Raw genomic sequence first — 26,038 nt, 5'->3', positions numbered from 1 at the left:
AAGCTTGTCACTCTAGACTTTGGAGGAACTACAAGTAGAAATCATGTCAGAAACACACGGACCAGGTTCCCTCTTGGTAGGGCTATTCCCACCAAAAAGAACCAGGAGCGAGTTCGGGGCCGATGCCAGTCCAATCAAGAACAAGAGATCTACGATATAGCCCCTGATGTGATGGACTTCACAGAGCGTGAGCACGTCACACGCCAGTTCATGACATTTTTCAATATATGTTAAGACAAAGGGCGGTTAGTTAGTTATTTTTTCCTTCAATTGTTTAAAAACACATTTTTGGTTAGTCAGTAATGCACATGCTTTTTTTTGTCAGTGTCAAACCGGTCAAATATATGTTCTGTAAATTTTTGAAAGAAAATGTAAATTTTTTGTTCATGTAATAAAGGTCCATCTAATCTACATCCTCTTATGTCTTTATTATTTAAGGAATTTTAGATTCTTGTTGGACTGAAAGAATTAAAATGGTAAACTTCTGATGGAGTCGACACAAACCACATTCCAAAGGGAACCATGTTATTTAGAACCTGTTTCTTTACATGAATAATGAAGTCAAAGCAGAGGATCTGACTGACAGACACTGTGAGACTCTGTGAATGAACTGATGTGCTGCAGGCACCGCCGTCACACTGTGACTGAGGCGCACCTCCAAAGGTCAGAGGTCACGGTTGATCCGTCTTGTGCTGTGGTGGAACCTTCTTAAACCACAATGACTCATATTTGTAGAGTCATCACACTACTCTGCTATTAATTTAAATGTCAGTTGTCAAATGTGCATAACGTTTTGGGCAATAAAACAATCCAGCATGAGTCATGGATTGATTTCTGCATTTTAGAATATAAAAAGTTTTAAAATTAAAGCCAGAGTGGACGTTAGATCTTCGCCTTTTGTCTGACATGAAAAGTGGTTTTGGACTGAAAAAGGTTGGTTACTCTATAGAGATGAGATAAAAGACACGTTCAAGCTATAAACAATAAAAGATGACAGATGTCCCAATTCCAACAGATTTCATTCAAACTAAATGATCTTATTATTTTTTTTAAATGATTGTGATTTCCAACAGGCTCAGGCAGAAAGGGAACCTTTAATACACCCACTTCACATTCAAGTATTTCAGTGAGCGCCCTATAAACGGTTAAACAAATCAACAAATTCTCTCTCATATAAAGGCTTTAATATGTCAAAACATTAAACAGCTGCAGAGATGAAAGCATCTTTCATGAAGTATGTTGGCGCTCTGGTTTTAAACAGTTTTGAGCTTCTTGGTGGGCCTCTGCTCAGTGTCTGGATCTGAGCGCCGCTCACTCTCGCGCCCGCTCTCGCTCTCGCTGCCGCTCACGTCCACGTCCTTCAGAATCCGGAGCTGCTGCTGCGTGTCTGTGGTCAGCGCCCACAAACACAGCTCCAGCCTGTGGGGCGTCCAGTCCCGCTGCGGGTCCACTGACAACGACGACGACGGCAGACATTTGACTTATTAACAGGAAAACCAGAAATGAATCAAAGGAGGTGTCATTTCTCCTACCTTGGTTCAGTTCTTGAGCCTTCTGGGTCATCTTGAGGAGGTACAGGCCGTAATGCTTGGCCGTGTACCGCACTGGCTTCAGGCCCGGCACGCTCTCCGTGGCTTCATCAGACATGAAAGCTGCTTGTTCTGGAGCTCCTGCAGCTAAGACCGCTGCAACAAAAGTGGACAGTCAGACCGCGGCCAGGCTGCGTGTAGCCATGGACTGCATACAAACTATTTCAATAACAGAGAGTCCAGGCAGCTCCTGAGTTTGTCAGTGTGTGGTTCCACCTGACGCAGTGGCTGGACCGACTCCCTTCAGGGAGCTGAGCTCTGCGATGGCCGCCGGCACGTCCGGCAGGAAGCTGAAAGCCTTTCTGGAGCATTCCTGCACCGCGTCCTCGCTGTTGGACGCCACCAGCTGCTGCAGCCTCGGCCTGAACTTCCCCCTCTGCCACAAAGTCCACAGAGCCACTGAGAGACACGGCTGACGCTTCACAGCCACACTACAGGACTGAAGTTCCAGAGTAGGAGGCAGAGCAACTTTTCAAATATGATGCAAGTGACTTACAGTGAGCTTCCACTCCATCAGTTTCACCAGCTCTGACAGAGTGAAGTGTTTGTCGGGTCGACTTAAAATCAGCTCAGGCAGCTCCTGTTGGTACCTGTGACGAAATGGGATGAGTGACGTCGCAACTTATATTTACAATAAAGGTAAGTCATCACAATATTCCCGTTTCACAACAACACCATATATAATGTGTCAACATTCATTAAAAATAAAAAAACGCACCAATGCCCCTCAAGAGATTCAACCGTGCAACCCTGGATATATTGTGGTTATTCACAAAGATAAATAAAGATTTAATAGTTCATTGAGTCGCTGTGCTTTTGTTAACTGATAAGAGTGAGTTGGATAAAGCTTCAAGCACCAAAACAGCTGAACGTAACAATTAAAGTGATCTTCCGTTCAGGTTTTGGTCCGACAACTCTCAGTGAGTCAATCTGAGCTGTGCTTATGTGTTTGTGATATATGTGAAATCAAAATGATAAAGTGAATGTAGAATAAAACAAAAAATAGAAATAAGCTGAACTACAAGGTAAAAGCAGTGTGTTGCCTTTGATACATGATGACACTCAACTCATGCTGTGTCTTTTTATGAACAATCTAGAGCTTCTGCTGTTGGTGAAATAAATCTTTTCATGAACATATAAACTGAAATACTTGCTTTTGGACATTTTGGAGGCCCAAAAGCAAAACGATTTAACATAAGTATGTGCCATCTATTTCCATCTTTTAAAATGATCCATATTGCAGTTATTTCATGATTTTATAGCTGAAGAATGAATCAAAGTGTTAAATATTTCTTGCTATATCTATGTAAGAAATGATAAAATGTTATTGACACATGCAATAGATTTCACCGAGCGACGGTGAAATCTGTGAAACAAAATGATTACTGTGATCAAGCATGGTGTCGCAATTTGGACTAGTCTCTGCTCTGGCTGCCTGGGCGTCAAAGATCCACTTCAGAACTGTCTTCTTGTCTATAAAGCTTTGAATGGTCTCGGGTCTGAATACATCTCGGATTTACTCGTGGAATATGGAACATCCAGACCTTTTTATCAGGCCCTAAACAATAGACTTGACCAATTTTTTTACCTTTATCTAAATTAAGTTTTCACTTGCTATATTTAGTCTCCTTTTTTATGCTTAAGATTAAGATTCTTAATGGCCTCGTTTTGATGTATTTCCTTGGAAAGCACTGTGAATAGCTTTGTGTCTGAATGGTTCTATAGAAATAAACTATCGCATCATATTTTCAAATTAAAAGGTCAATTTAAACATTGTGTTTATGCAAATATAGTAGATACTTAAACTTTAAAATGATTTTCCAACAGAAAGAATAGCCCCCATACCTGGAATGATGCCCCAGAAGTGTAGAAAGTCTGTCCTCTCTCTCCCTGGCTTGTTTCAGTTTTAAAAAAGTTTATGCTCCAACGAGCCAATCAGAACTCAAACCCTACATAGTGTCATCGGGGGTTTAGCCAATCCCAATCAAGTTAGGCCCTCTCTTTGACTCCTCCCACAATTACGCAGTTCTGTTCAGGCACATGGCACCACGAGAGAAAGTACTTCCTCTTCTTCAAAAGATGGGCATGTGTGGGCGGAGTCAGTCCAGCTCACACAGACACAGCAGATTCTGAATGCAGCTCCTATGATCCAATATTCAAATGGATGAAAATCAAGGAAAAGCTGGATTTGGGGTAATAAACTTTGAATACAACCTTTTTGAAGCAACGAGACCCATGTGAAAGTGTTGAAAAACTATTTAATATGACCTCGTTAAAATCCAAATTGTACTTTGTCATTATTTTAAGTTATATCGTGATGTTGCACAACATTTTTTTTCATGTCTTCTGATTCAAAATTATTAGTTTAGAATAAATTGGGACGTTATCAATTAGAAAAGCGTCAGTCCATTATACTGTGGAACGTCCCTTCCCATTGAGTCTGGACATGAACGTGTTTTCTCGGCTTTCAGGAGGGAACATGATCAGGATTACCACTTGTCGAGGTGGAGCAGCTTCCCTGCCGTCTTGCCGTTCGCCTTGACGCTTCTGGCCTCCACCACATCCCAGTATCGATCCCAGACTCTCCTCCATGCGGCCGGAGCCTCGCAGGTAAACAGAGCACTCATGTCAGCAGCTCACGTCACCTGCAAACAAACAAAGCACCGGTTTAACGGGATTCGACGACAGCACGGCGGCATTAAATTGATTTAAGTGTTTTACAGTAACTGTATGGATATCGCTCAATAAACACTACTTTAGTTTGGAGGGAAAACGAAAACCAGCAGTCGAGAGGCGCTTCCGTTACTCTCGCAAGATCTCGCGGGATTTCAAAACATTTCCTTTGCCGCAAGCAGTTAGCCACTTCAGAACAGGTTTGTCCCTTTTAATACTGTAGTTTAAAACTTCGGGCACATTTAACCCGTCGAATAGATCCGTATTACTTGTATGTGTGTGTCTAAGGAATAACAGCAATGTCCGAGAGTTTTGTCTCTGCAGAAGTGATCGATAGCTAAGTTAGCATTTTAGCCTTAGCGTCACATTCCTGTCGCGAGCTGAGTTTAGCTGTTTGTAGATCCTCCAAGTAATAAAAAAACACCAAGTGAGAAGCACCGACAGTCAGCCAGCTGCCGAGTACGTATGAACACAACAGAGTCAAAAATGGCCAATAACAAAGTGGAAGATGATTGTTTAGAGGGTTTCCTTCCACCTGACAGCTTGTTTGTTTGTGCACATGATGTTTGGAGATATTCACTGCTCCTGGTCCATCCAAAACAAACAAACCGACCTGTGTGAATTTAAACATTTTTATTTCTATTACAATAAGAAATAATGTGATCGGTGCCCTGAGGTTCATGTCAAATGATTCTCTCCGCATGTTACTTCATGGCTTCATGTTGTAGTGAAAAGTAGTTTGACATAAGTAAGTATATTTGCCTTCATTTAGAGGTTTTAGTTTAAACCTGCAATGATATCAGTAAAATCACATCAATATATGATGATCTTTGAAGAATACCTTGTGTTCTTTAGCCATCCGTATTCTATTTATCCATCTATTGTTGTCGTTTCTTTATTCAACTTATGTCCCACTTCCATCCTGTTCAGGGTCTCAAGGAGCCGATCACAACTCACTGTGACTGGACTGGTCCAGCGTTCTGTGGAGTTCATGGGTTTAAACAATGGCAAATACAAATGCCAGTGTTTAAACCCATGATGGCGAGAGCGCTAACCACTGATCCATTCTTTATATTTCTTAAAACTGATCAAGTTTAAGTTGTTAATAACCAATGTATGGTTGTGCTATACATTGAAATAGGTGTCGTTTTGAGTATTCATTCAAATGCAGACCAGTTCTGATTCATTCTTCTCTTTGCTTTGACTTCAGTATCTCTCATTTATCTTACTGTGCCTAGTTAGTCCCAATAGTGTAACTGTTTCTTGGGGAAAAAGATTAGTATTGTTGCACTTTGGTACTCAGTAACCCTCCACTAAAAGCTGCATTGCATGACGATTTATTTCTTTTGCAATGAATTTTTTAATATGTGTAATTCGAGACATTTTATTGGATATTATTGGTTTAAAACACCTTTTACTAACTTTTAAAAGTTTACTTAGGTGAAAGTAACTTTATTATCCTAACATAAAACTAGAATCCTTTTTACATAAATCAGTCCTGTGTGAAATGTGGTTCCAGTGCAGATGTGAAATAATCAGAGGGTTGAACTGACTTGAGTCCAGTTGGTGTTTATTGGTTAACTGTGTACTACTGATATCAAAGTAATAAAATATCAAATTCTTTAGGGAAAATGTTGAGCCTTCACCACTGTGTCAGTTTAACCCACACAGTATTAAGAGCTCTCTAGCTTGTACATTAAAATGTTGTTTCCATTAGAGAAACCTAAGGTTTGATTCAGACGTGTTCAGACACAATGACTTTTGTTTGAATCTAACCATTTCACAAACCGTCATTTTCTCTCGCTCTTCTTTTTTTTACCTGTTTACCTGGTTAATGGAGACGTGACCCACTGACTGGGCTTACCAAAGTTTATTTTTCAGGAGCGTTTCATCCCCGGTCTTATTGTTTGTTCCCTACAGTATCTGAGATCACTTTGCACTGTGTTGCTGACATGTTTCTCTCCCCAGCAGGTTGTTTCTCATGGGAGCACATGAAGAGGTGTCTGTCCAGCTGCAGACACTGACGGGGCCGTCGGTTCCTCATCCAGTGAGTGTTACAGCTGTTTCATGATGATCTGTGATGCTGTTCATTACCTGGTTTGTTGAGCACTGCCGCCTCCCTCCCCCCTGCACCGAGGACAAATCTTCATTTAGCACGAGTGCCCCCTGCTGGTGAAAAGTTGGTATGAAGGACGATGTTCTACATTTTTGCCTGTGGTCCTTGAGGTTATTTGGTGGTTTTAAATTACCTGTGGGTGTGTGAGACTGTTTCTCAGTGTTTGTCCTGTGACGGAGTCGTGTCGTTCCCAGGATGTCCGCTCTTCTCCCCGGGTCAGATAGAATCTGCTTCAGTGCCTTACAACCCAAAGATGGATGAATACACAATGTTGAAGCTTGTTTAGTGGTTAAACTACAACACATCCGTCCATCCATGTGTGAAGGCGGGATGCACCTTCGACTTCACAGAGCAAAAACAAAGAGACTCACATTCAAAGTCAGGAAATTTAGAGTGATCAATTACCTTCAAATGCAGGTTTTTGGACAATAAAAACACACAAGCCAGGGAGAAAATATGTGATCCAGCGGAACTCTCTATGAGATGAGAAAGCAAAACATGTTTATTAAAATCTCTATTTCCTGTTTGCTCCAGCAACATGGAGAAAATGTCCCGCGTCACCACTGCCCTCAGCAGCAACACCATCAGTGGCCGGACTATGTTCTGCCACTTGGACGCGCCCGCCAACGCCATCAGCGTGTGCCGTGATGCCACGCAGGTGGTCGTAGCCGGGCGCAACATCTTCAAGATCTACGCGCTGGAGGAGGAGCAGTTTGTGGAAAAGCTGAACCTCCGAGTCGGCCGCAAGCCGTCGCTGAACTTCAGCTGCGCCGACGTCATGTGGCATCAGATGGAGGAGAACCTGCTGGCCACGGCCGCCACCAACGGGGCCGTGGTCACCTGGAACCTGGGGAAACCGGCCCGCAACAAACAGGACCAGCTGTTCACGGAGCACAAACGCACCGTCAACAAGGTGTGCTTCCACCCCACGGAGGTTTACATGCTGCTGAGCGGCTCGCAGGACGGATTCATGAAGTGCTTCGATCTGCGCAAGAAAGAGTCCGTCAGCACTTTTTCAGGTAGTGCGATTTAGGTGAAAATATAGTTTCCTCAAGATGAGCTTTTTTTCAGCCTTTGGCGTTGACGGATTCTCTGATTCTCGCAGGTCAGTCGGAGAGTGTGAGGGACGTGCAGTTTAGCATGAAGGATTATTTCACATTCGCCGCCTCCTTTGAAAATGGCAACGTGCAGCTGTGGGACATCAGGCGCCCGGACCGCTACGAGAGGATGTTCACCGCACACACCGGCCCCGTGTTCTGCTGCGACTGGCATCCTGACGACAGGTGAGAGAGAAAAGGGACTATTCAACGTGGCGAAAGCGTGAGATTCCTGTTTCCTGACAGCTGCTGCCGCCCGCCGTGTTTGTGTTCCAGGGGCTGGTTGGCGACAGGAGGCAGGGACAAGATGGTGAAGGTTTGGGACATGACCACCAATAGAGCCAAGGAGATCTACTGCGTCCAAACCATTGCGTCAGTGGCGCGAGTTAAATGGCGGCCCGAGAAGAAGTTCCACCTGGCCACCTGTTCCATGATGGTGGACCACAACATCTACGTGTGGGACGTCCGCAGGCCTTTCATTCCCTTCGCCACCTTTGAGGAGCACAAAGACGTGACCACGGGTATCGTGTGGCGCCACCAGCATGACCCCCACTTCCTCCTCTCTGGTTCCAAAGACAGCACCCTCTACCAGCACATGTTTCGAGACGCCACCCGTCCCGTGGACAAGGCCAACCCCGAGGGTCTGTGCTTCGGGCTGCTGGGCGACTTGGCCTTCGCCGCCAAGGAGAGTCTGATCAGCAGTGACGCCAACAGGAAGCCGTACCCCGGGGGAGACCGCCGCTACCCCATCTTTTTCTTTAAAAAGCCCGACCCGACAGAGCAGTTTGCCCACGTGTCCAGCGCTCTCAGCGTCTTCGAGACGGACTTGGACAGTAACCGTATGGACTGGTTTGTAAAGACGGCACAACTCTACCTCCTCAGTGGGAAGCCATTCACCGAGCTGTGTGATCACAACGCCAAGGTGGCGCGGGAGCTCAAAAGACCTCAGGTGAGCGGAAACTGGTGGGGTCAGCGGGAACAGAGTCTGGAGGTTAATGGGAACAAACTATCTTTGTGTTGTCGGGCCCGGAGTTTGTCTTTCAACACGAGGAATAAAGTAGAGAAGTGAGCAGATGAAACTAAACAGGACAACAAATTTCAGATTTTGAAAAATATCTAAAAATGGAAAAACACACCGATACACAAAGTACTCAGACGGTGAGAGACAGAGCAGGAGAAGAGCATGAAAGGCTGTTTATTTTGTCCAGAGAGCAGTAGAGCATGTAAACAGTACCTTAATGGAGCTGGACAAATACAAGAGTTGCACTAAAAGCACAGGTGCATAACTCTTGCACACTTGTAAACGCAGTCATGTATTGTGGAGTGTTGTGGATAATCGTATTTTTTATTTATTTTTTTTATCTAAATTGAAGGTTTCCACTACATGGACCATGTTGAGAATTATGTTCTCAGACCCAGCGAACCTCACCACACCTGGTCTGAACCAGAGCCTCAGTAAACTCGGCACTTTGCCTTTAATGAACAGGTAAACAAGCTCCGCGTCGCGTCATTACAGAAACGCTCAGGCCGAACACATTGATATTGAGGTTTGGTGTTTTCAGCTTCAGCATGAAGGATCTGGGCTCAGGATTGGGGCCGGAGGGCCGGCTGGACCGCAGCAAAGGCGAGAACAGGCAGGACATCATTCACCTGGAGCCGGGAAACTCACACATCAACACTAACAATGAAGGTGAACTCTGACATCAGTTGGAGAATTTCTAATGAATTTTGTTTGGGGTTTTTTTTTTTTTTTTTTTGGTCCTTGGATGTTAAACGTCTACTCGTTGATTCATTCTTAGAAAACGAGGAGACCGAAGGCAGCGAGGGCCAGGCTGAGTATATGTTCGGCGACGCCGAGTTAGACGACGACGACCTCTATTCCATGGAGCACGACAACCAAACAGGTCAGCAGGCGTCACTCACTCGTTCTGTCTGCCCCCGCGCTCGCCCGCCTTCTGTGGAATATTGTGGGAGCTTGTTTTGTCGCCAACAGAGGAGCCGGAGTACCCGCTGCCCCAGGAGGCCTTCCAGCTGCGCCACGAGATCGTAGACAACCCGTCCGCTCCGGAGCACCTTCAGCAGGACAAGGCCGACTCGCCGCACGTCAGCGGCAACGAGGCCGAGGTCACCTGCCTCACGCCCATCGAGTCCTTCTCCCTCATCTCCATCTCCCAGCCGCTGTACAGCCCCCACCTGCCCGCCAGCTTCTTCTGCCCCATCGTCCGGGAGATGCTGTCCTACTACGCAGAGAAGGGCGACGTGCAGATGGCCGTGTCGGTGCTCATCGTGTTGGGAGATCGGATCCGTAAAGAGATCGATGACCTCACACAGGTCAGACGGGAAACACTGCTGTCTCCTTAAATGTGGTTCAACGTCTTTGAAATGCTGCAGCATTTACATATTTCATCAGTTTTCCGTGTCTGATAGAGAAAACTACTGGTGGGAACCTAAATAAAGCTTTATGTTCGGGCTGGGCAGAAGATCGATTGACTCCATTAATGAAATTTGAGGCATTTCCGCGTTTCGTTCTACCGTTCCTTGTGGGTTTCTGTAGTTGCTGTTGCACTTTTGCTTAAACCTGAGTTAAAACTTGAATTTGTTGAATGACGGAGCCTCGTTTACTTTTTATTTTGGGATTGTTTATATGCATTTTAACTTTGAGGACAATCACTGCAATAAAGTTGCACTTGAGTGCATTGAGAGAAAAAAATTGAGAATCAAATTGAAACTTGAATTTGTCTTTAAAAAATCTAGTTTTCTTTTTTAGGGGGGATCCAAATCGTCCAGTCCTACTTTATGCCCAAATACTAGTGATTACCAGAGGACATACGCAGCACCAGATACAAGCACAAACAAGCTTTTCAGTAGTCAAAAACTCTAGTAATATTATTTATGAATATTCTGCCAGATATTGAAGGTTGATTATCTTATAAAAGAGGCACACTCACTTTACAAATCATAAAATCTAAATACATACAGTCAATTTAGTCATAATGGAGTTAATAGACTAATAAATTAAAGACAATACTCAAACTGAATCCTGCATCGCTTCAGACAGAAGTTTAAATAAAGTTTCATGATTTGTGATTCACTTTTATTTGCAGACTAATCAATTTGATGGCATTAATCAAATGTAATGATCTCGAAGTCTTTTTGTATGTTTGTCATTTGCTGACGGGAAATGTTTTTTTTATTTTTTTTAATGTATTTTAGGAGCACTGGTACATGTCCTACATCGACCTGCTGCAGCGGTTCGAGTTGTGGAACGTGTCCAACGAGGTGATCAAGTTAAGCACGTGCAGCGCCATCACCTGCCTGAACCAGACCTCCACAACGCTGCACATCAACTGCAGCAACTGCAAGAGGCCGATGAGCAACAAGGGCTGGATATGTGACAGGTACGAACACCGGCCACGACCCGATAGACTCTGACCACAAACTGAAACTGCTTGTGGGAAGACAAAAGATTGAGGTAAATCAATAGATTAAATCGATGGGCCGACTTGTGGATTCAAGCCTGTCGGAGGTTGTTGAGACGCGCTCTGACGGGCGCCACGTGTCCCTCCTGCAGGTGCCACCAGTGTGCCAGCGTCTGCGCCGTGTGCCACCACGTGGTGAAGGGGCTGTTCGTGTGGTGTCAGGGCTGCAGCCACGGCGGACACCTGGAGCACATGATGAACTGGCTGAAGAGCAGCGCTCACTGTCCCGCCGGCTGCGGTCACCTGTGTGAGTACACCTGACCGCTGTTCTCGCCGCTGGTTCCTCTTCACCCCCGAGCAGCGCCGGCGGGAGACCAAAACCCCCGGGAAGAAAAGGGTCACACGGCCTCTCCAGAGGCACATACAATCACACCCGTTCAGATTTGCAGACTAAATTCATTCACACCTGCACTTTGAATGCATCGTCTGTGAACGGATCGCTATCAGATAAAGCTTGACCTCGTTTTGGCCAAATATTTTTACTTTATTCCCAGACTCTTTGTGATGATAAGCGGGAGTAAGAATGTGAGTGTGACCCTCAGTGCAGACGGGACTTTCTTCCGTTTTCACACCAGCAGCAGGCTTCTGCCAATAAAATCCAACATGACAAACTTTCATCCCTGAACACTGCAAACGAAGGTCATACAAAGTTCTAAATGGTCCTGAGGTGAAAACACAAACTTGAAGTCTTCAGAAACCTATTAAAAGTACCATCTCGTTGTGATTTGAATATGAGATGCATTTAGTGTCGGGAGTGTTTGAGTCGATGTTCAAAGTGTTTTCCTGCCTTGTCCTTTATCTCCTAACAGCTCAGTGAAACTCGCAGATGTTTGGTTGGACTAAAGAGACTGTTAATGTTTGTACATAATGAATATTTTTGAAGTACTGTAGATCTTGCTGCAATAATTTATATTATTAAGAGAAACAGCTCTTGATTAAAGCAATACAGACTGAACTTTTCTCTTTGGAGTTGTCCTGCGTTCGACTGGAGCGTTTTGTCTCCAACATGGAAGAAAGACTTTGCGTCTTTCATTCAACCTCTTCAGGTAAATCGTCCTGCCCGGAGGCACTTTGGAGAGACGCTTATTTCATGTTACCTCACACTACCAGACTCTCCAGGGCCCACAAATCCCAACTGGCATCCGGCCAACTCGTCTCGCCTCCAGTCCAGAATGTTGTTCCTCTGCTGTGGTTGGTTCTGGCGAAATGCGAGGCGTGGCAGTGCGGAGGCCAGCAAACACAGCGTGTGTCCAGACTACATCCAGATCACGTCTCGGCGCTTCACCAGTGTTTGTCTTCAACTTCTGCCGCCGACTGACGAGCATCAATACGGAGCCGCTTGTGTTTGATATCAGAACTTCAGAGATCGAGGCTTCACCCTGTTTCTACGTTGTGTTACGACAGTAGACGGTCTTCTGTGTGTGAAACCTGCAGGCTGGAGGACGGATCAGCTGCTGGAGCTAAACTCAGCCAACGTCCTCGTCCTGCCAAGGTTGTTACTGCACACTAACTGCCATCGCAGCGATTAACTGCCAAAGCTCTGGGCACAATGGAGGATTTTCAGATCTTCTCCACATGATAAGATCCCAACAATCAGGAGGGGGATTCTCTGACTGCACCGAGCTTTAACCCTTTAAATACTGGACACTTTATCGATCTGAGCCAGCAGCTATAATCAAACATCAGAGGCTGGACTGTCTGAGAAGATGATCATTTATAAATATTGTATTTTTAGCCTAAAATAAGACGGTTAAAAAGGTTTCTCTAAACAGCCAGGCAGACACACTCAAATTTCACTTGATATATTTTACACTCTTGAAATCGCTTTCTGCACGTTTGTTTTAATCAGTCAGGTTTTCGTTTGACTCCAATTATGAATGCTGGGACAGGTACTCTCAGGAGTCGATTACATTTTAGTAACATCTCTGTAGAAAGTAAAAAATGACAAACTTTTCTCCCCTAAGTCACTTTTAAAATGATGCTGAAGCTCCGACCATGAATTTCCAGGCGTTGTTCATCCAAATAAACTGTAGTAATTCAAAGATTTCAGAGGATTGAAGGACTAAGCTGTCAGGTTTTTCTGATGTATTCAGCTTTATGTTTTTTTACACAGTTACAGCACAATAGATGGAAAGTGTCTCTTTGTGAAGCATTAAACCCGACAAACTTCTCACATTTCTGTCATTCAGCAGGACGTTTCAATAGAAAGGATGAGTTACTCTGCAGAACACATTCCAGGTACTCCACTACTACAGAATACCCCTCAGTCCAACAGCTAGAACATAATTTAAAACCATTTCATTTTCACAAAGTTGGAGAATCACATCACAGTATTCCAGCCTCTGATCCACGTCCAGGCCGCCTCCTCTGAGCAGCGTTCACCTGCACAAACAGGAGGGTCAGTTTCTCTCCTCTGAATCAGCCGTGTTGCGCCCGACCCGTCCTCCGTGGCGAGCGCCGGCCGGTCAGCTGATCTCAGACCAGCAGCTGGTCTGCTTCCCTCGCCGAGCTGCTCTGGTCCGGCGTCGCCGGCCTTCTCCCGATTCTGCGAGATTATTCCGGGTGGTTAGATCACCCTCCGTCGATTTGTTTTGGCAGACGCCCCTTCAAAATATGTTTTTTTTTTAAAAAGCGTGTCACTTGTTTTGGTCGCTGAAGACTTTCTCAAACTTCTCCATTTAAAGTGTGTCGTCACCTGAAAAGCTCACGGCCGCTCCCAGCTGTCGGAGACTTTCTCGGGGGCGCTCAGTCGCCTCAGACTCTGAAGGATCGTCTGCAGAGTCGCTGCTGCGGAGTTCAAACAACCAGCGTTAGACTGAAGCCAACAAACAACCGCTTCAATCACTGAGTACAACTTCCTCTCACCCAGTTCCTCTTCATAGGTGTCCAGCTCTCTCATGAGAGCCACAGGACCGGAGCATAGTGAGCCGTCTCCACCTACAACAACATGACCAGTCACTGACTGTCAGCAGGAGGTCGCCTGCTTGTTAAAGCTGAACTCACCTTGACCACCAGAGATGCTTTTTTGTTTATCGGTCTCGCCGGCGGAGGAGCCGCTGTTCCCGTCTGCAGTGAAACAGGACAGCAGTTCAGCGTGACAGGCTCTCGCCCTCAGCAGGGCGGCGTTCATGTCCTGAGCCAGACGGTGGTTCTCCACCAGCTCGGTGTGGACCCTCTTCCACGCCATTTTATCCTCCATCAGACAGCCCTCCATCACCGTGCGCAGCTCCTTCTCCTGAGACACCTGGCTCTGTAGGCTCTCCACCTCCTCGCAGCGCTAAAAGCACATAGGTATGAGTAAAATCTAATCATAGCTCAAAAATATCAATTAAGGCGAGCAGAGTGTCGTCGTCACCTTGTGTAGCTGAATCGCCATCTCCTGCATCTTGGCTTCAAGCTGGTCTGCGTAAGCCTGCTCCAGAGTGTCCCCTGGTGGTCGAGCGCTGCTGTGCCACCGTGCGATGGCAGATGTCATCTTACGCTTCGGTCCGAACAACCTGCAGGTGGAGACTGCACTCAGCATCTCATTCCATCAGAAAACACAATCATGACGCGACCATTTTAAATCTCGCCCATCTTACGTGATGCCGACTTCTTTCAGGTCGTTCTCTGTCAGAGTGAGAAATATCCGCAGGTCGATGTCTTGCTCTTCGAGTAGCGGGAGATACTTGGAGAAGCCGATTTGCTCCAGGAACTCTGCCAGGTCCTGGCGGAATAAAGGATTTAAACAAGGCACACAGACCAGGACGTGGCCTGAGTGGATGCTGACATGCCTGTGGACCGCTGTAGGAGGGCAGAGGCCCAACGTGTGCGCACGTTCCACTGTTCCCCGTCCCGCTGGCGTGAGCTGCTCCGTTGTTACCGTGGCGACTCTTGCATTTTGAGTGGTGACTCTTGTTCACTCTGCGAGAGCTGCTCCTCTTGCACTGGTCGGAGTCCTGGCAGACGAAGACGTGATCGTCCTGTCATCACAAACTAGTGACGAGGCTAAATCTGGACTCGTGTGTTTACCTCGTTACTCTCCACGGAGCCTTCCCAGTTCAGGCCGACGGCGTTCGGCAGGCCTTCGCTGCTGCTGCTGCTCCTCCTCATGGTGGGCATGTCGTGGTCGAAGAACGGACTGTCGTCTGTGGCGTTAGCATGAAAACAATCATTTCAACCACGTGGAACCGTTTGAGTTCTGCGTCTGGGTTCCTGTTCTACACGTGTTGTTCACCTCTGCTGCTGTTGCTCTGGCCGTCCAGCTCGTTGATGGGCGACGTCACGTCGCGGTTGCAAATGTCCTCACTCTGTTCTCCAATATCACGAAATGTCATGTAGCCCGGCAGTGCAGCAGGAGGCTCTGAGGATGAAACGGTCATTTTAAAGAAATGACAGCCAGGACATCACACGGACGTCCACTGATGAGTACAATTACCAAGACTGCTTTTTTCCAACTGGTCAAAATCCACTGACGGCATGAATTTACTCAGAAATAAAGTGTAGAGGTCATCTTAATTTAAGCTTTCAGCACCAGGCGAATCTGTCTGCTGACATAATTTCTCTGATAACAGTGTTTTAGGACTAAAAGTAAAACTCTCCATATGACCTAGAGTATGATGACGGCAAAAACCACTGAGTTAATTCAGTGGCTCAGCAAGGAGACGGGTGTGGATATGTTATGTGACACTACCACACAGTTTGCTGGGGCCTCCTACTCGGAACTTGGCGATGGCCTGAGGCCCGTCGTGGATGCTGACGCCTTTAGCTCGGTTCCGATTGGGCCTGGTCCTCTGTGGCGCGCTGTCCGAGTCCTCCGAGGAGCTCAGATCTTCAAAGTGCCCTGAGCACAGACAAATCCATGAGAATAATCGACAAAGTCTTGGAATTTCTGTTGATTTCCAAATAATAAAATAAAAAAATCCAAGAGAAAGCACCTGCTTTTGTTCTTGGAGATCGTGAGTCAATGATGCTGACGATCTTTGTGTAGCCGTACATCATGGCCAAGGCGCGGGCGCTCTCTCCTTTAGCGTTACGGTCGTCTGCTTTCACCTTCTGGAATCAAATGTTTCTGTCACGAGGCTTCACAAGTACCGTAATTTCCAGACTATAAGTCGCTACTTTTTTTTTTTTCACACGCTTTGAACAATGACTCAGCTAATTTATGGATTTTTTAAAATTAACTTCATGCCTCCAATACATAGGTGATGCGTTCAGGTGCATCACGTAACGCCGACCTTTCTTTTTAAATTTGGTGGGTGTGGCTTATATTCAGGTGCGCTCAATAGTCCGGAAATTACGGTGTTCAGCTTTTATGCAAACTTTACATCTTTATGGATTATCGTTTTTGTTCTTTATTACTGTCGACTCGCTGCTGCAACAATGAAAGTTAACTAAGAGCGATAGTGTTTGTAGACGGTCACATACTCACATGATCAAGGAGGTACTGAACAATAATTTCATGTCCAGAAGCAGCAGCCTCCATTAGAGGAGTGAAGCCCGAAGCCGGCTCCCTGCAGATTACAAGGCAGGAAAAGAAAAGAAAATGCTGAAAAACTGAAAGACAAGAGCAGCTCTCACTGAACTCTTGTGGTTTTTAATGAAGCTTACTTGACGTTGGTGTCAGCATTGTTGTCCAGCAGGAACTTCACCATCTGTTGGTGGCCCGTGCTCGTACAGTGAAACAGAGCCGTCCAGCCTCGAGAGTCCTTCAGCTCCAAATCAGCACCTTGCTGGGGGAATTAAAAAAAAAAGGAAAAATCCAACATGAGTGCCAATAGGAATACATTGTATTAGCCGCGTTGTGAACAGGCTTGAAAATTAAACACCGTAGCTCAAGGATGTGTTTATTCAATAGATATCAATATGACATCAGATTGAAGCTTTATTCAAATTGTAATATGCAGTAATAAAACTGCAAATGAGTCAAATCATGTGGCACTGAAACTGAACAACTGAAATTAAAGCACACCAACTCTAGCTACACACCAGCTCTAGATTTTCATGGATCACATTAAATATGTAAAAAAAAAAAAAAACAAGTCGCAGCTGCTTCAACCTAATTATGACCAATTTAAAGACCCACAGTTCGAGATGGAAAATGGCAACCTAAATGAGACATAAACAAGCTCGAACAAGAAAACACTGCATCTTCAGATTTACACTCATCAGCTACACATCTGTCAGCGTGTGGTTGTGATCACTGACAGGTGAAGTCAACACGCTTCTCGGTCTGCAGCGTTACGTTTTTCTTAGAAATGGTTGAGGTAGCAAAAGTGATGCGGACATGTGTGTTGGACTGAGCAGTGCATCCCAGTGTGTTCATGGGACTGAAAGAGGTCTGAGTGGATCCACAAACACTTTCTGTATTATTAATAGGTCTACTTGGGTTATCAACGCATGGATGACGAGCCTCCAGACTTCTCCTGTTCCCCCTGATGGAGGCCCGCTCCTCACACAAAGAACCACTGGGTTCACCAGCGAGGTGTGTCTGAGTACCATCTTCCTTCCAGGGTTTGATTCCTGACAGTACACACCTGAAGCAGGAAGTAAGCGATGCTCTCGTTGCCACAGCTTGCTGCCAGCATCAGTGGAGTGAGACCTTTGGATGTGGTCGCGTTTACATCCACACCAGCTTCCAGCAGCAGGTTCGCGATGTTGTCGTGTCCGATGTAGGAGGCGTACATGAGCGGGCTCCATCCACCCACGTTCTTCCCGTTCAGGTCCACCTGCCGCCTGCGGACAGACACGTGCCACACCGTGAGCTGTGGAGTTCTACACAGCAACAAGTTGAATGTGTGAAGGAGAGGAGCAGACTTCTTAATGCACTCGGCCACCACGTCGTACTGCCCGATGGAGCAGGCGGTGTGCAGGTCCAACGGCACGTCCAGCTCCTCCGGCCGGACCAGGGACTCTCCCAGCCACAGGGTCAGGCTGGCGCCCAGCTGCTCGCTCTCACTGGCCTCATCACTCAACTCAGACATGTTGTCTGCTCTCCTCCTCGCGCCTGGAGACGACACGGTTACAGATCAACTGGTTTCCCTGTTAACTGGTGACCAGCGTTCTCCAACGTCCTTCGCAGATGTTAAAACCCCAGCCTCGTCTAGCGAACGCCATTTAACCACTTTTACAATACAGTTTCTAAGTGTCGTACGATTTGTGAATCTTACAACTACTGTTGCCAGCAGCAACGACAGACGCTAAAACAAGTCGGTCATTATTTAACAGGGAACCCAGTTAATCCGAAACACCATTCACTAACGCAACTACTGGGAATTAATGTTATCTAACCACCAGACAGCACTGAAGAAGACAGCGACGGTTTCAGTTATTCTGGTAACCATTAACCTATACTTATATACATCTCTAAAGCACTTTAAATCTATGGCTGATTATTCCTTATGTACTTTTACCAGATATTTTCTATCCTGTGCTAAGTTAGCTTAGCGAGATAACGGTTCAACTTTTCAAAGCGAAGTAAGACAACAAGACGAACCAGGAGTAACACGAACTCACGGAGCCGAAGAAACGGTAACACAAATACACAGAAAATTCGCAGTGCTGACTGATGTAACGAGGTAAAAATCTCACAGTTTGAAGGTAAGTTTGTTTTCTCCAGCCGAAACTTTCCTCCTTCAGTGTGTCACACTCTAAAGTGTCCGTGTTGAAAGCCTCACCCCGCCCGTTCCTGTTGGAAAAACCTCTCATTGCAACCAGAAACATTAATGTGACCGATCAGGAGGAGCATGGCACTAATACAGATGGAATTTAATGTTTTTAATGTGTTCTTTTACTTTATTCCTAGAAATCTTCATAACTCAAACTTATATTTCCTTTTAGAACTCTTTTAGAGATCCTGACTGCTCAGAGATCAGCTTTACATGAACTTTGTGGAGAGAAACTAATATGGGAGAAATATAATAGAAAAAAAAAACAGGACGAACCTCTAAACTTATCACAAACACATGATTAATACCCCTGAGATAAACATAAAACATACTTTTTATTGATGATATGACTTAAAATCTCCAAGCAGGTATCACTTCACGTCTCATAAAACTATCAATTTCACACGCTGATATTTCAATGATCTTCCACCAAATCAGTTCTATTGTGATGGAATAAGAAATGGAAAATAACCAAAACTGTTGGAACTTTTCACATCAGAACCCACTTTATTAATCTTACTGAAAGGTTTGTGGAGGTGATTTTAAAATAAACCTTATACATTTCAGTCAACATGAATTAACAGGAATTACCAGCAGATTAAAAAGACTTAACTGTCAATTAAAAGGAAAAATGATGAAACTCCTTCAGTGGAAAATTGAAGTGTTATAGTGAAGAAAAAAACATTCCAAACAAAAGTTACAAAAAAGAAGCTTTTATTTACAAAAGTAAATACAGAAAGAAATAGAAGGTTTTGAGAAATACTGAGTTTGTGGTGACAGTTTTTCTTCAAATCTCTTTGTTGCAGTTGGTTTGTGTTTGCAGCACACTGACCAGCATTCGGTTCACATCAGACTGATTCCAACAAACCGCATAATGAAGAGTTTCCCTCCAGGGGGACGAATCAGAGAAAATTGAATTGAAACTCCTCCTTTGATGGAACAAAGACAAAATTTTGCTTCTGCTGGTCAGTGTGTGGCGCCGGCTCTGCGCCCGGGGCTCCAGGTGTCTGTACGCTCTCCCCTGCAGCTTGAGCTTTAACTTCAGCCTTTCTGTGGAAAAGGGACTTCTTTGGTGTATCGGAGACGACTTTAACATGAGCCGAGGCCATTTCTGTCAGGGACAGGAAGCGCTATCAGTCACAGACTCATCGCACACTCGTGCAGGTGAAAGTCAATTTGAATTTCTCAAGGATCCACTCACCACTCTGAACGAGCTTGAACTGCTTGCTCTTCTCTTCCTCCATCTTCTTTCGGTAGTCTCCGGTCATCGCTCTCATCAGTTGTCTCTTCTTGACCAGAGGAGCCTTGGGGCTCCGCAGCGTCTTCAGAGCACGAGACGCCTCCTCCTCTGAAACACAGAAGCGTTCAGACTCCCACATCTTTCATCGAGAGCTACAGGTCGGCTGAGTGAAAGAGAGAGATGGAAAAAACACTCACTCTGTTTTGGTGTGCCTTTTAGAGACCTCAGCCCCAGTTCCAGCTGCTCGATGCACCAGTCAAGCTGCCTGTTCAGCTGCTCCTCGGCACTCTAAAGACATTAAACAATGATAATAAAGCTTAAGACCCATCACCTAAGATTGGTCTTAAGCTTTAACGACATTGAACACTCACTGGCTCTTCGGTTCCTTCACACTCCTCAGATGGATTTTTCTGCAGCTCTGGACTCGAAGGCTTCTTCTTTCCAGATTTCTTCTTCTTCTTCTTTGTTTTTGATTGCACAGACGATGAAGACGGAGAGGTTCCCTCCTGCGAAAGAGGTTTCTCTTCCTGGACTTTCTGTTGGCTGCCAGAAGAAGAGGCACTCTCGGTTGTTTCCATGTTTTCGTCCGCCGTGTCAGAGGGGATATGAAAGTTGAAGGCAAAAGAAGAACCCTGCCCCGTGAAGGATACGTGGCTTGTTTCTTGCTCGTTCTCGTTAGATGGAGATGTTTTCTCTTGAGATGCTGGACAGCCGTCCGTGACAAAGTTAAATCTGAAGGTGTTGTCGCTGTGATTCCAGAGTCGCCTCTCGGCCGGTGCCAAGGAATTGGATTTGGGTTCAATATCTGTTGAATACAGGAGGAAAGGCAGGAAACATCATTGACTTCATATTGCAGACAAATGCTGACATGCACCAGTAAATAAGAAAAATAAAATCCATTACTTGAGATAATTGTGCAAAATAAAGCGTGAAAATGTACCTATAAATAGCTGTGTCTGCTCGTTCATGCTGATTCTGCGGGGTTTGACCTTAAAGGCTCCAAGTCGTTTACTTTTAGCTCTCAGACATTTTGGAAATTCACCTCAGGTTCAAAAAGCTCCAAAACGTTGAAAACGAACTCTCGAACGTTTGAAAATTCCTTCTTTTAGTTTAACAAAGCTTCCAAAACATGTCACATCCAACTTACCACCTGTGTCACTCAAAAATCAGTCCGTATGGAACACATGTCCCGAAGAGCGGAAGTTCCACGTACTATGACGTCAACCACTAAAAAAATTACTTGAAATTTAATAAATATAACAAATGATAGAATAAAAAAATGTCTACACGCAGAGAATACCGATATTATTTAAGATTGAAAATCCGCGGACGATAGAAAATACAGGAACAGGACGAGTCGAGGTGGAAAACTTAAAAATACGAACATGGACTTTATTTATAGTGTTTTGTTCCTTTAAACGATGGAGATATCGTTTAAAAACAACACCAGAGAGTTGTGTGTGCTTCCAGATCTGATGTACGCGCCGTCTGCCTGTATTTCAGCGACAAAACGGGGCATGTGATGGTGATTTCTCCCTCGTTATAATAAAACGAGCTATTCCTTTTTAAAGACAGCGTTGCTTTGTCTGTTTGATCAAACGAATGAGTCAGCGTGCGACATGGAACATTTGATAAATATTGAGGGACTGGGCCCAGACGCTGATGATGGGGGTCGTTTTAGGCGCGTAGAATTCCGCGCAAACCACATTTGTTATATTCTCTTTCTGCTCCTTTCCACTTCAAACTCAGAAGCAGAGAGTCCGCCTTCTTTTCAGAACCAATCATATCTGACTCGGGACCTGCGTCAGACCAATCAGGTAAGCCGTAGGGCGGGACTAAAACCTCAGGGTATAAATTACGGTGCCCCGGCCTTTCGGGGTGTAATCGAAACAGCAGGCGACAGGACTACGTGGGTTTTCCCCGACAACATTAACGGTAAGAAATTTGTGTTTTTAACAAATTTTTAGAGTATTAGAGACTTAGTATAGATCTTGGTGATTACTAAGATGTATTCCACTTTATTTGCGGTCAGAAAACCTTCAGATTTGTTGTTTGTTGGCAAACGTTTTATGTTAAGAAAACCGAGCGCCATGGCCACGAGCTAACTGTTAGCCGAGTTTAGCCTCACTTTATTATTCATTTTCATAACATAGTGACTCCAAACTAAAGTGTGTGGTAAAGTAGAGATATTTTTGGAATTAGTCCTCGCCTTTGTTTTGGTTTTTTTTCGGCGGTGATTGGGGGCGGGTGGGGGGGGGGCGCCTTGGCTGGCGCCATTTTGCAGCCGTCTATGCTAGCTTTAAATTGTAGACAGAAACGTGTGTGTGCCCTGGAGCTTAATGGAGGCGAGGCTTTACAGCCGTTCGTACACACACACACACACTGTTCACTTTGACTCATTCACACAGACGACAGCATGGAGGCTGCCCACTGAGTCTCTGTCGCCTCACGTTTAAGTGAACTATGGCGGGAACTTGCACAGATGTATTTACATCTTGAATCAATGTGATGATTCTTCTATTTCTTCTCTGTGATGAAGAGTGATGGTGGTGACGATGTGATTGTTTGTTGTGAAAGGCGGAAAAACGAAAGTGTCACTGACGAGCCTCGGCAATTAAAGCCTGGCAGCGGTTCAACAGACTCGTTTGAATGATGGTCTGTTTGTTTTTCCAGTTCTTTGGCTGAGAAATGGCTCGTACTAAGCAGACCGCCCGTAAATCCACCGGAGGAAAGGCGCCGAGGAAGCAGCTGGCCACCAAGGCGGCCAGGAAGAGTGCGCCCTCTACCGGCGGAGTTAAGAAGCCCCACAGATACAGGTCGGAACCTCTCGTATACACACTGTTGATCCTGGTCAGAGGAAGACTGACTGGAGAGCTGTGACAATCAAGATTACGATCATATTTCATTGTCTTTAATGACACTCTTATTTCAGGCCTGGTACCGTTGCTCTCCGTGAGATCCGTCGGTACCAGAAGTCCACCGAGCTGCTGATCAGGAAGCTGCCCTTCCAGCGTCTTGTCAGGGAAATCGCCCAGGACTTCAAGACAGATCTGCGTTTCCAGAGTGCAGCGATCGGCGCTCTCCAGGTGAGAAGTTTGTTTTATTGTATATTGTGCAGTTTGTAAGTAGTTTTTGGGGCCTCTTACCGAATTTTCCTCCTCCTCTGCAGGAAGCCAGTGAGGCCTACTTGGTCGGGCTGTTTGAGGACACCAACCTGTGCGCCATCCACGCAAAGAGGGTCACCATCATGCCCAAGGACATTCAGCTGGCCAGGCGAATTAGGGGAGAGCGTGCATAAATGCTAGTTTTGGGTTTTATCTTTTTAGTGGGGGGGAGGTGAGAATGACCGGGGTTTTGTTTTATAGATCTTGAATTACCAGCATGTGTTCCACTTGACAGATTGTCTGTAGTATCTGGCATAGTTTTTTGTACTTCTCACTTGATTTGTCCCATCATGTTCACTGTAGAGCTTCATTTTTCTGTGGATACCTAAATCAACTATTCCACTTCCCTTTCTCAGGTTTTCACATTGTTTTGAGGGCTTGTCTGCTATTGGGTCGGTTTTACTGACTGGGGAGGGAGAGCTTCTAAAGCTTTCTCCCGGACTCCAGACCATAGCTGCAGCTCTTTATACTCTTGGTTTGGCTCTTGCCTCTCATACCGATTTCTACCATTCAATCCTGTGTGTGCATGTCATAGGATTTCCTGTGCTGTAAATAAACTTTCCGCTACCTCAAACTGCTGGAGTCCTTTATGCTTGATGTTTAAAACAACCTGTGGCTCAATGAAGCCTTAACAAATAACTTTTTGATAAACATTTTCTTGTGAATTGTAACTGGGGGAAAAATGCACAATAACTACTGTGACTTGAATTTACAGAGGTTGAGGCAAAACTTGAGACTGTCCTTAAGGTAATAAGACTAACTGGTCACTGACTCTTGCATAAATTGATATTTTGTCTTAATTTGGTTACACAAATCGACTACTGCACTTTTAACGTTAAGGGCCTGTCTGCTTTAAGTCAGTTGTACTGATGGTTGTAGATATTGATGCTTGCGTAGACCAATAATTGAAATTTCCCTCTGGGACTAAAGTTTTCTATTCTAGAATTGTCTCAAATGCTCAAGAATGAGGCTAAATTCAGGTACAGAAACACTAAATATAGTGAAACATTTTCCATCCTAAATTGTAATTGAAACTTCAAAGTGTTTCTAAACCACATATGGAACCTTTGGCAGCTGCGCTGGCTTAATTTTAAAACATGTTTTGCAGCTTCAAGTAAATTTGAATTGGTGGAAAACTTTCTCTTGGTTGTACATGTTGCAGACCCCTGACCTATACACAAACCAATTTTTGCAAACAAGACCCATTAAGCCAAAGACCTCGGGGCACTGGTTATTCCTTCTCCAGAATACGGTAGGTCCATTGTGAATGGGTAAAAATTTGGGGGTGGTCATCGACAATACACTGGAGCCCTTTACACGTGGAAAAGATGTAGTTTTGTGAGGCAACATCTGCCGCACGGTGGCGAGCGCGATCCTCTGCTGTTTGAATAACATCTGCAGAGGTTAAACGAACGTCGTCCTCCACAGGTGAAGGTGTAGTCAGTACAATAGTAATGCAATAGAAAGTTTAGTCACTCCCTCCCATTTAATCACACTGAACCTATTAAAAGTCAGTGACTGTTTTATCTCCACAGGTTCAGAATTATGACTTGGTGTCCTTCATGGAGATGCATTTCACTTATAAATACAACTTGAATATATACACATCTGAAGTTCCACACTTTCTAAGGAGATTTATTTTTCTTCTCGTGCCTCCTCTTCCTCTGAAAGCAGGCCGGGTATGCGCTCATACAGCTGCTTCTCCAGCTGGGAGTCAATGTCAGTCTCGTCTCGGAACACACACCACAGGATGAGGCCGGTGAACACCAGGCTGATGGGCAGCACTTTCCACCAGGGCCGCTCGTGTTGGCTCCCCATGGAGCTGTCCACCCTCCAGCTCCGGTGGCTGGCTTTGCTGGTGGTGAACTTGATGGGCTCGTCCGGCTGCTTGTCCTCGTCTGTGGGTGCTTTGGAACGGGCCGACATCGTCACAGCCAGAGACCGGGCATTTCTTAGCGCTCTGCCAAAGAAGAACAAGGATGTTTCAGGTTAGACCATGTCTCTGATGATAATAGTTTAAAATCAATTAATTATATCGGCCAATGTCAAGACAACAGCTTTGTGTACCCTTTATCTAACATTTCTGAGGTCCTTCAACATCTGCCGCACCATGCTGAAGGTGTTCTGACAGTACAGTAGAGGATGGCGAGCTCTGTCCGCTGTTACATGCAGCAGGCTGATGGAGGCCGACACCAACAGGCTCGACAAACTAAAGAAGGCCATTGGTTTCCCAACTTTGGAAATTTAGAGTCTCCAACTGACCTCACATGCACGTTTTTGGACTGTGGGAGGGAAACACGCACACAGGGAGAACATGCAAACTCCACACAGAAAAGTCTGGCTGGTATTTGAATACAAGAACACATTCTCGCAGTGAGGCGACCACTGATCTACCGTGTAGCCTGACATATAAATATTTACTGACTTAATTTTTATTATAATTGATTTGATATTTTAACATTGTATTCATTATATATATATTATTCTGTGTGTAGCAGCACAGTAAAAAAATCCATCTGGCATTCATAAAGTGTTTTTTATTCTGTTATAACTCGGTAGATAAAACCCTGAGATGAGACCTGAACACGAAAATATAAACACTTGACATTAAGTGATCAGTTTTACCCGTTTTGTTCGATAAAAGTTCAGATACTAAACGTTCTGTGTCTCCTCACGAATCACGTAATCCTAAAATGTTTTTAAAAACCTCCAGGGTCAGATCACACAGTGGCTGTAGTCCACCGACATGTTTGTTTAATCCAGATGATTCAGTCTCACCTCTCCGCTGCCAAGGCGCTCTGGGGGAACAATCCAGCTCGTCTCACTCCGTTTAAAACACGTCCGACATGTAGAGACATCTCTGGTCAACTGCTCATTTTATAACAAAACAGCAACAGGTCGAAGAAAGACGAGTTTCCTGGGAGAAAAATCCTTGATCAGGTCATGTAACACATTGTGGTGCAGCGCTAAAGTTGTTCCGGGTTCAGCGGCGTGCGGAACGATTATATGTTCCGCTTCGGCGTGATAATTTTTT

At 45.1% G+C, this 26,038-nt stretch overlaps 6 protein-coding genes across 12 annotated transcripts; 2 read left to right on the top strand and 4 right to left on the bottom strand.

Annotated features, from left to right (window-relative positions):
• Positions 1-1,076: 1,076 nt before the first annotated feature.
• Positions 1,077-4,409, bottom strand: LOC308119472 (uncharacterized protein). Its single transcript, XM_080479490.1, has 6 exons — positions 4,345-4,409; positions 4,083-4,234; positions 2,086-2,179; positions 1,806-1,965; positions 1,533-1,685; positions 1,077-1,450 (listed from the first exon to the last, which is right to left on the bottom strand). The coding sequence occupies exons 2-6, from the start codon at positions 4,214-4,216 to the stop codon at positions 1,254-1,256; spliced, it is 738 nt and encodes a 245-aa protein (XP_080335616.1). The 5' UTR covers positions 4,217-4,234; positions 4,345-4,409; the 3' UTR covers positions 1,077-1,253.
• Positions 4,410-11,913, top strand: wdr24 (WD repeat domain 24). 3 transcript variants are annotated; one of them, XM_080479200.1, is made up of 11 exons: positions 4,410-4,462; positions 6,231-6,309; positions 6,913-7,397; positions 7,484-7,661; positions 7,752-8,424; positions 8,849-8,961; positions 9,038-9,165; positions 9,275-9,379; positions 9,469-9,806; positions 10,689-10,873; positions 11,047-11,913. In XM_080479200.1, the coding sequence occupies exons 3-11, from the start codon at positions 6,917-6,919 to the stop codon at positions 11,213-11,215; spliced, it is 2,370 nt and encodes a 789-aa protein (XP_080335326.1). In that variant the 5' UTR covers positions 4,410-4,462; positions 6,231-6,309; positions 6,913-6,916; the 3' UTR covers positions 11,216-11,913. The 3 variants fall into 3 exon arrangements, with proteins under 3 accessions (XP_080335326.1, XP_080335327.1, XP_080335328.1); XM_080479201.1 differs by having other exon boundaries at positions 4,410-4,721; positions 6,234-6,309; XM_080479202.1 differs by having other exon boundaries at positions 4,412-4,462; positions 6,234-6,309.
• Positions 11,914-12,776: 863 nt separating this feature from the next.
• Positions 12,777-18,593, bottom strand: anks3 (ankyrin repeat and sterile alpha motif domain containing 3). Of its 2 annotated transcripts, none has more exons than XM_080463504.1 (16): positions 18,524-18,593; positions 17,750-17,939; positions 17,470-17,668; positions 16,544-16,665; positions 16,365-16,446; positions 15,871-15,988; positions 15,627-15,776; positions 15,171-15,296; positions 14,966-15,081; positions 14,728-14,892; positions 14,536-14,660; positions 14,310-14,451; positions 13,958-14,231; positions 13,820-13,891; positions 13,650-13,741; positions 12,777-13,558 (listed from the first exon to the last, which is right to left on the bottom strand). In XM_080463504.1, the coding sequence occupies exons 2-15, from the start codon at positions 17,914-17,916 to the stop codon at positions 13,659-13,661; spliced, it is 1,941 nt and encodes a 646-aa protein (XP_080319630.1). In that variant the 5' UTR covers positions 17,917-17,939; positions 18,524-18,593; the 3' UTR covers positions 12,777-13,558; positions 13,650-13,658. The 2 variants fall into 2 exon arrangements, with proteins under 2 accessions (XP_080319630.1, XP_080319631.1); XM_080463505.1 differs by having other exon boundaries at positions 12,777-13,499.
• A 324-nt stretch (positions 18,594-18,917) lies between these two features.
• Positions 18,918-21,022, bottom strand: cUnh8orf33 (chromosome Un C8orf33 homolog). 4 transcript variants are annotated; one of them, XM_080477276.1, is made up of 5 exons: positions 20,781-21,019; positions 20,212-20,645; positions 20,038-20,128; positions 19,802-19,948; positions 18,918-19,711 (listed from the first exon to the last, which is right to left on the bottom strand). In XM_080477276.1, the coding sequence occupies exons 1-5, from the start codon at positions 20,806-20,808 to the stop codon at positions 19,503-19,505; spliced, it is 909 nt and encodes a 302-aa protein (XP_080333402.1). In that variant the 5' UTR covers positions 20,809-21,019; the 3' UTR covers positions 18,918-19,502. The 4 variants fall into 4 exon arrangements, with proteins under 4 accessions (XP_080333402.1, XP_080333404.1, XP_080333405.1 ...); XM_080477278.1 differs by having other exon boundaries at positions 20,883-21,008; XM_080477279.1 differs by having other exon boundaries at positions 19,084-19,711; positions 20,988-21,022.
• A 685-nt stretch (positions 21,023-21,707) lies between these two features.
• h3f3d (H3 histone, family 3D) lies at positions 21,708-23,365 on the top strand. Its single transcript, XM_080488518.1, has 4 exons — positions 21,708-21,775; positions 22,514-22,656; positions 22,773-22,926; positions 23,010-23,365. Exons 2-4 carry the CDS (start codon positions 22,529-22,531, stop codon positions 23,136-23,138), a joined length of 411 nt encoding a protein of 136 aa, XP_080344644.1. The 5' UTR covers positions 21,708-21,775; positions 22,514-22,528; the 3' UTR covers positions 23,139-23,365.
• A 211-nt stretch (positions 23,366-23,576) lies between these two features.
• Positions 23,577-25,982, bottom strand: uqcc4 (ubiquinol-cytochrome c reductase complex assembly factor 4). Its single transcript, XM_080488526.1, has 2 exons — positions 25,783-25,982; positions 23,577-24,964 (listed from the first exon to the last, which is right to left on the bottom strand). Exons 1-2 carry the CDS (start codon positions 25,860-25,862, stop codon positions 24,640-24,642), a joined length of 405 nt encoding a protein of 134 aa, XP_080344652.1. The 5' UTR covers positions 25,863-25,982; the 3' UTR covers positions 23,577-24,639.
• Positions 25,983-26,038: the final 56 nt, after the last annotated feature.

Source organism: Lipophrys pholis (genome assembly GCF_963383615.2).
Source record: "Lipophrys pholis genome assembly, chromosome: 1".
In the NCBI taxonomy this organism is placed as follows: Eukaryota; Metazoa; Chordata; class Actinopteri; order Blenniiformes; family Blenniidae; genus Lipophrys; species Lipophrys pholis.
Note: the sequence above shows the minus strand (reverse complement) of the source record. Positions and strands in the feature narration are given on the sequence as shown.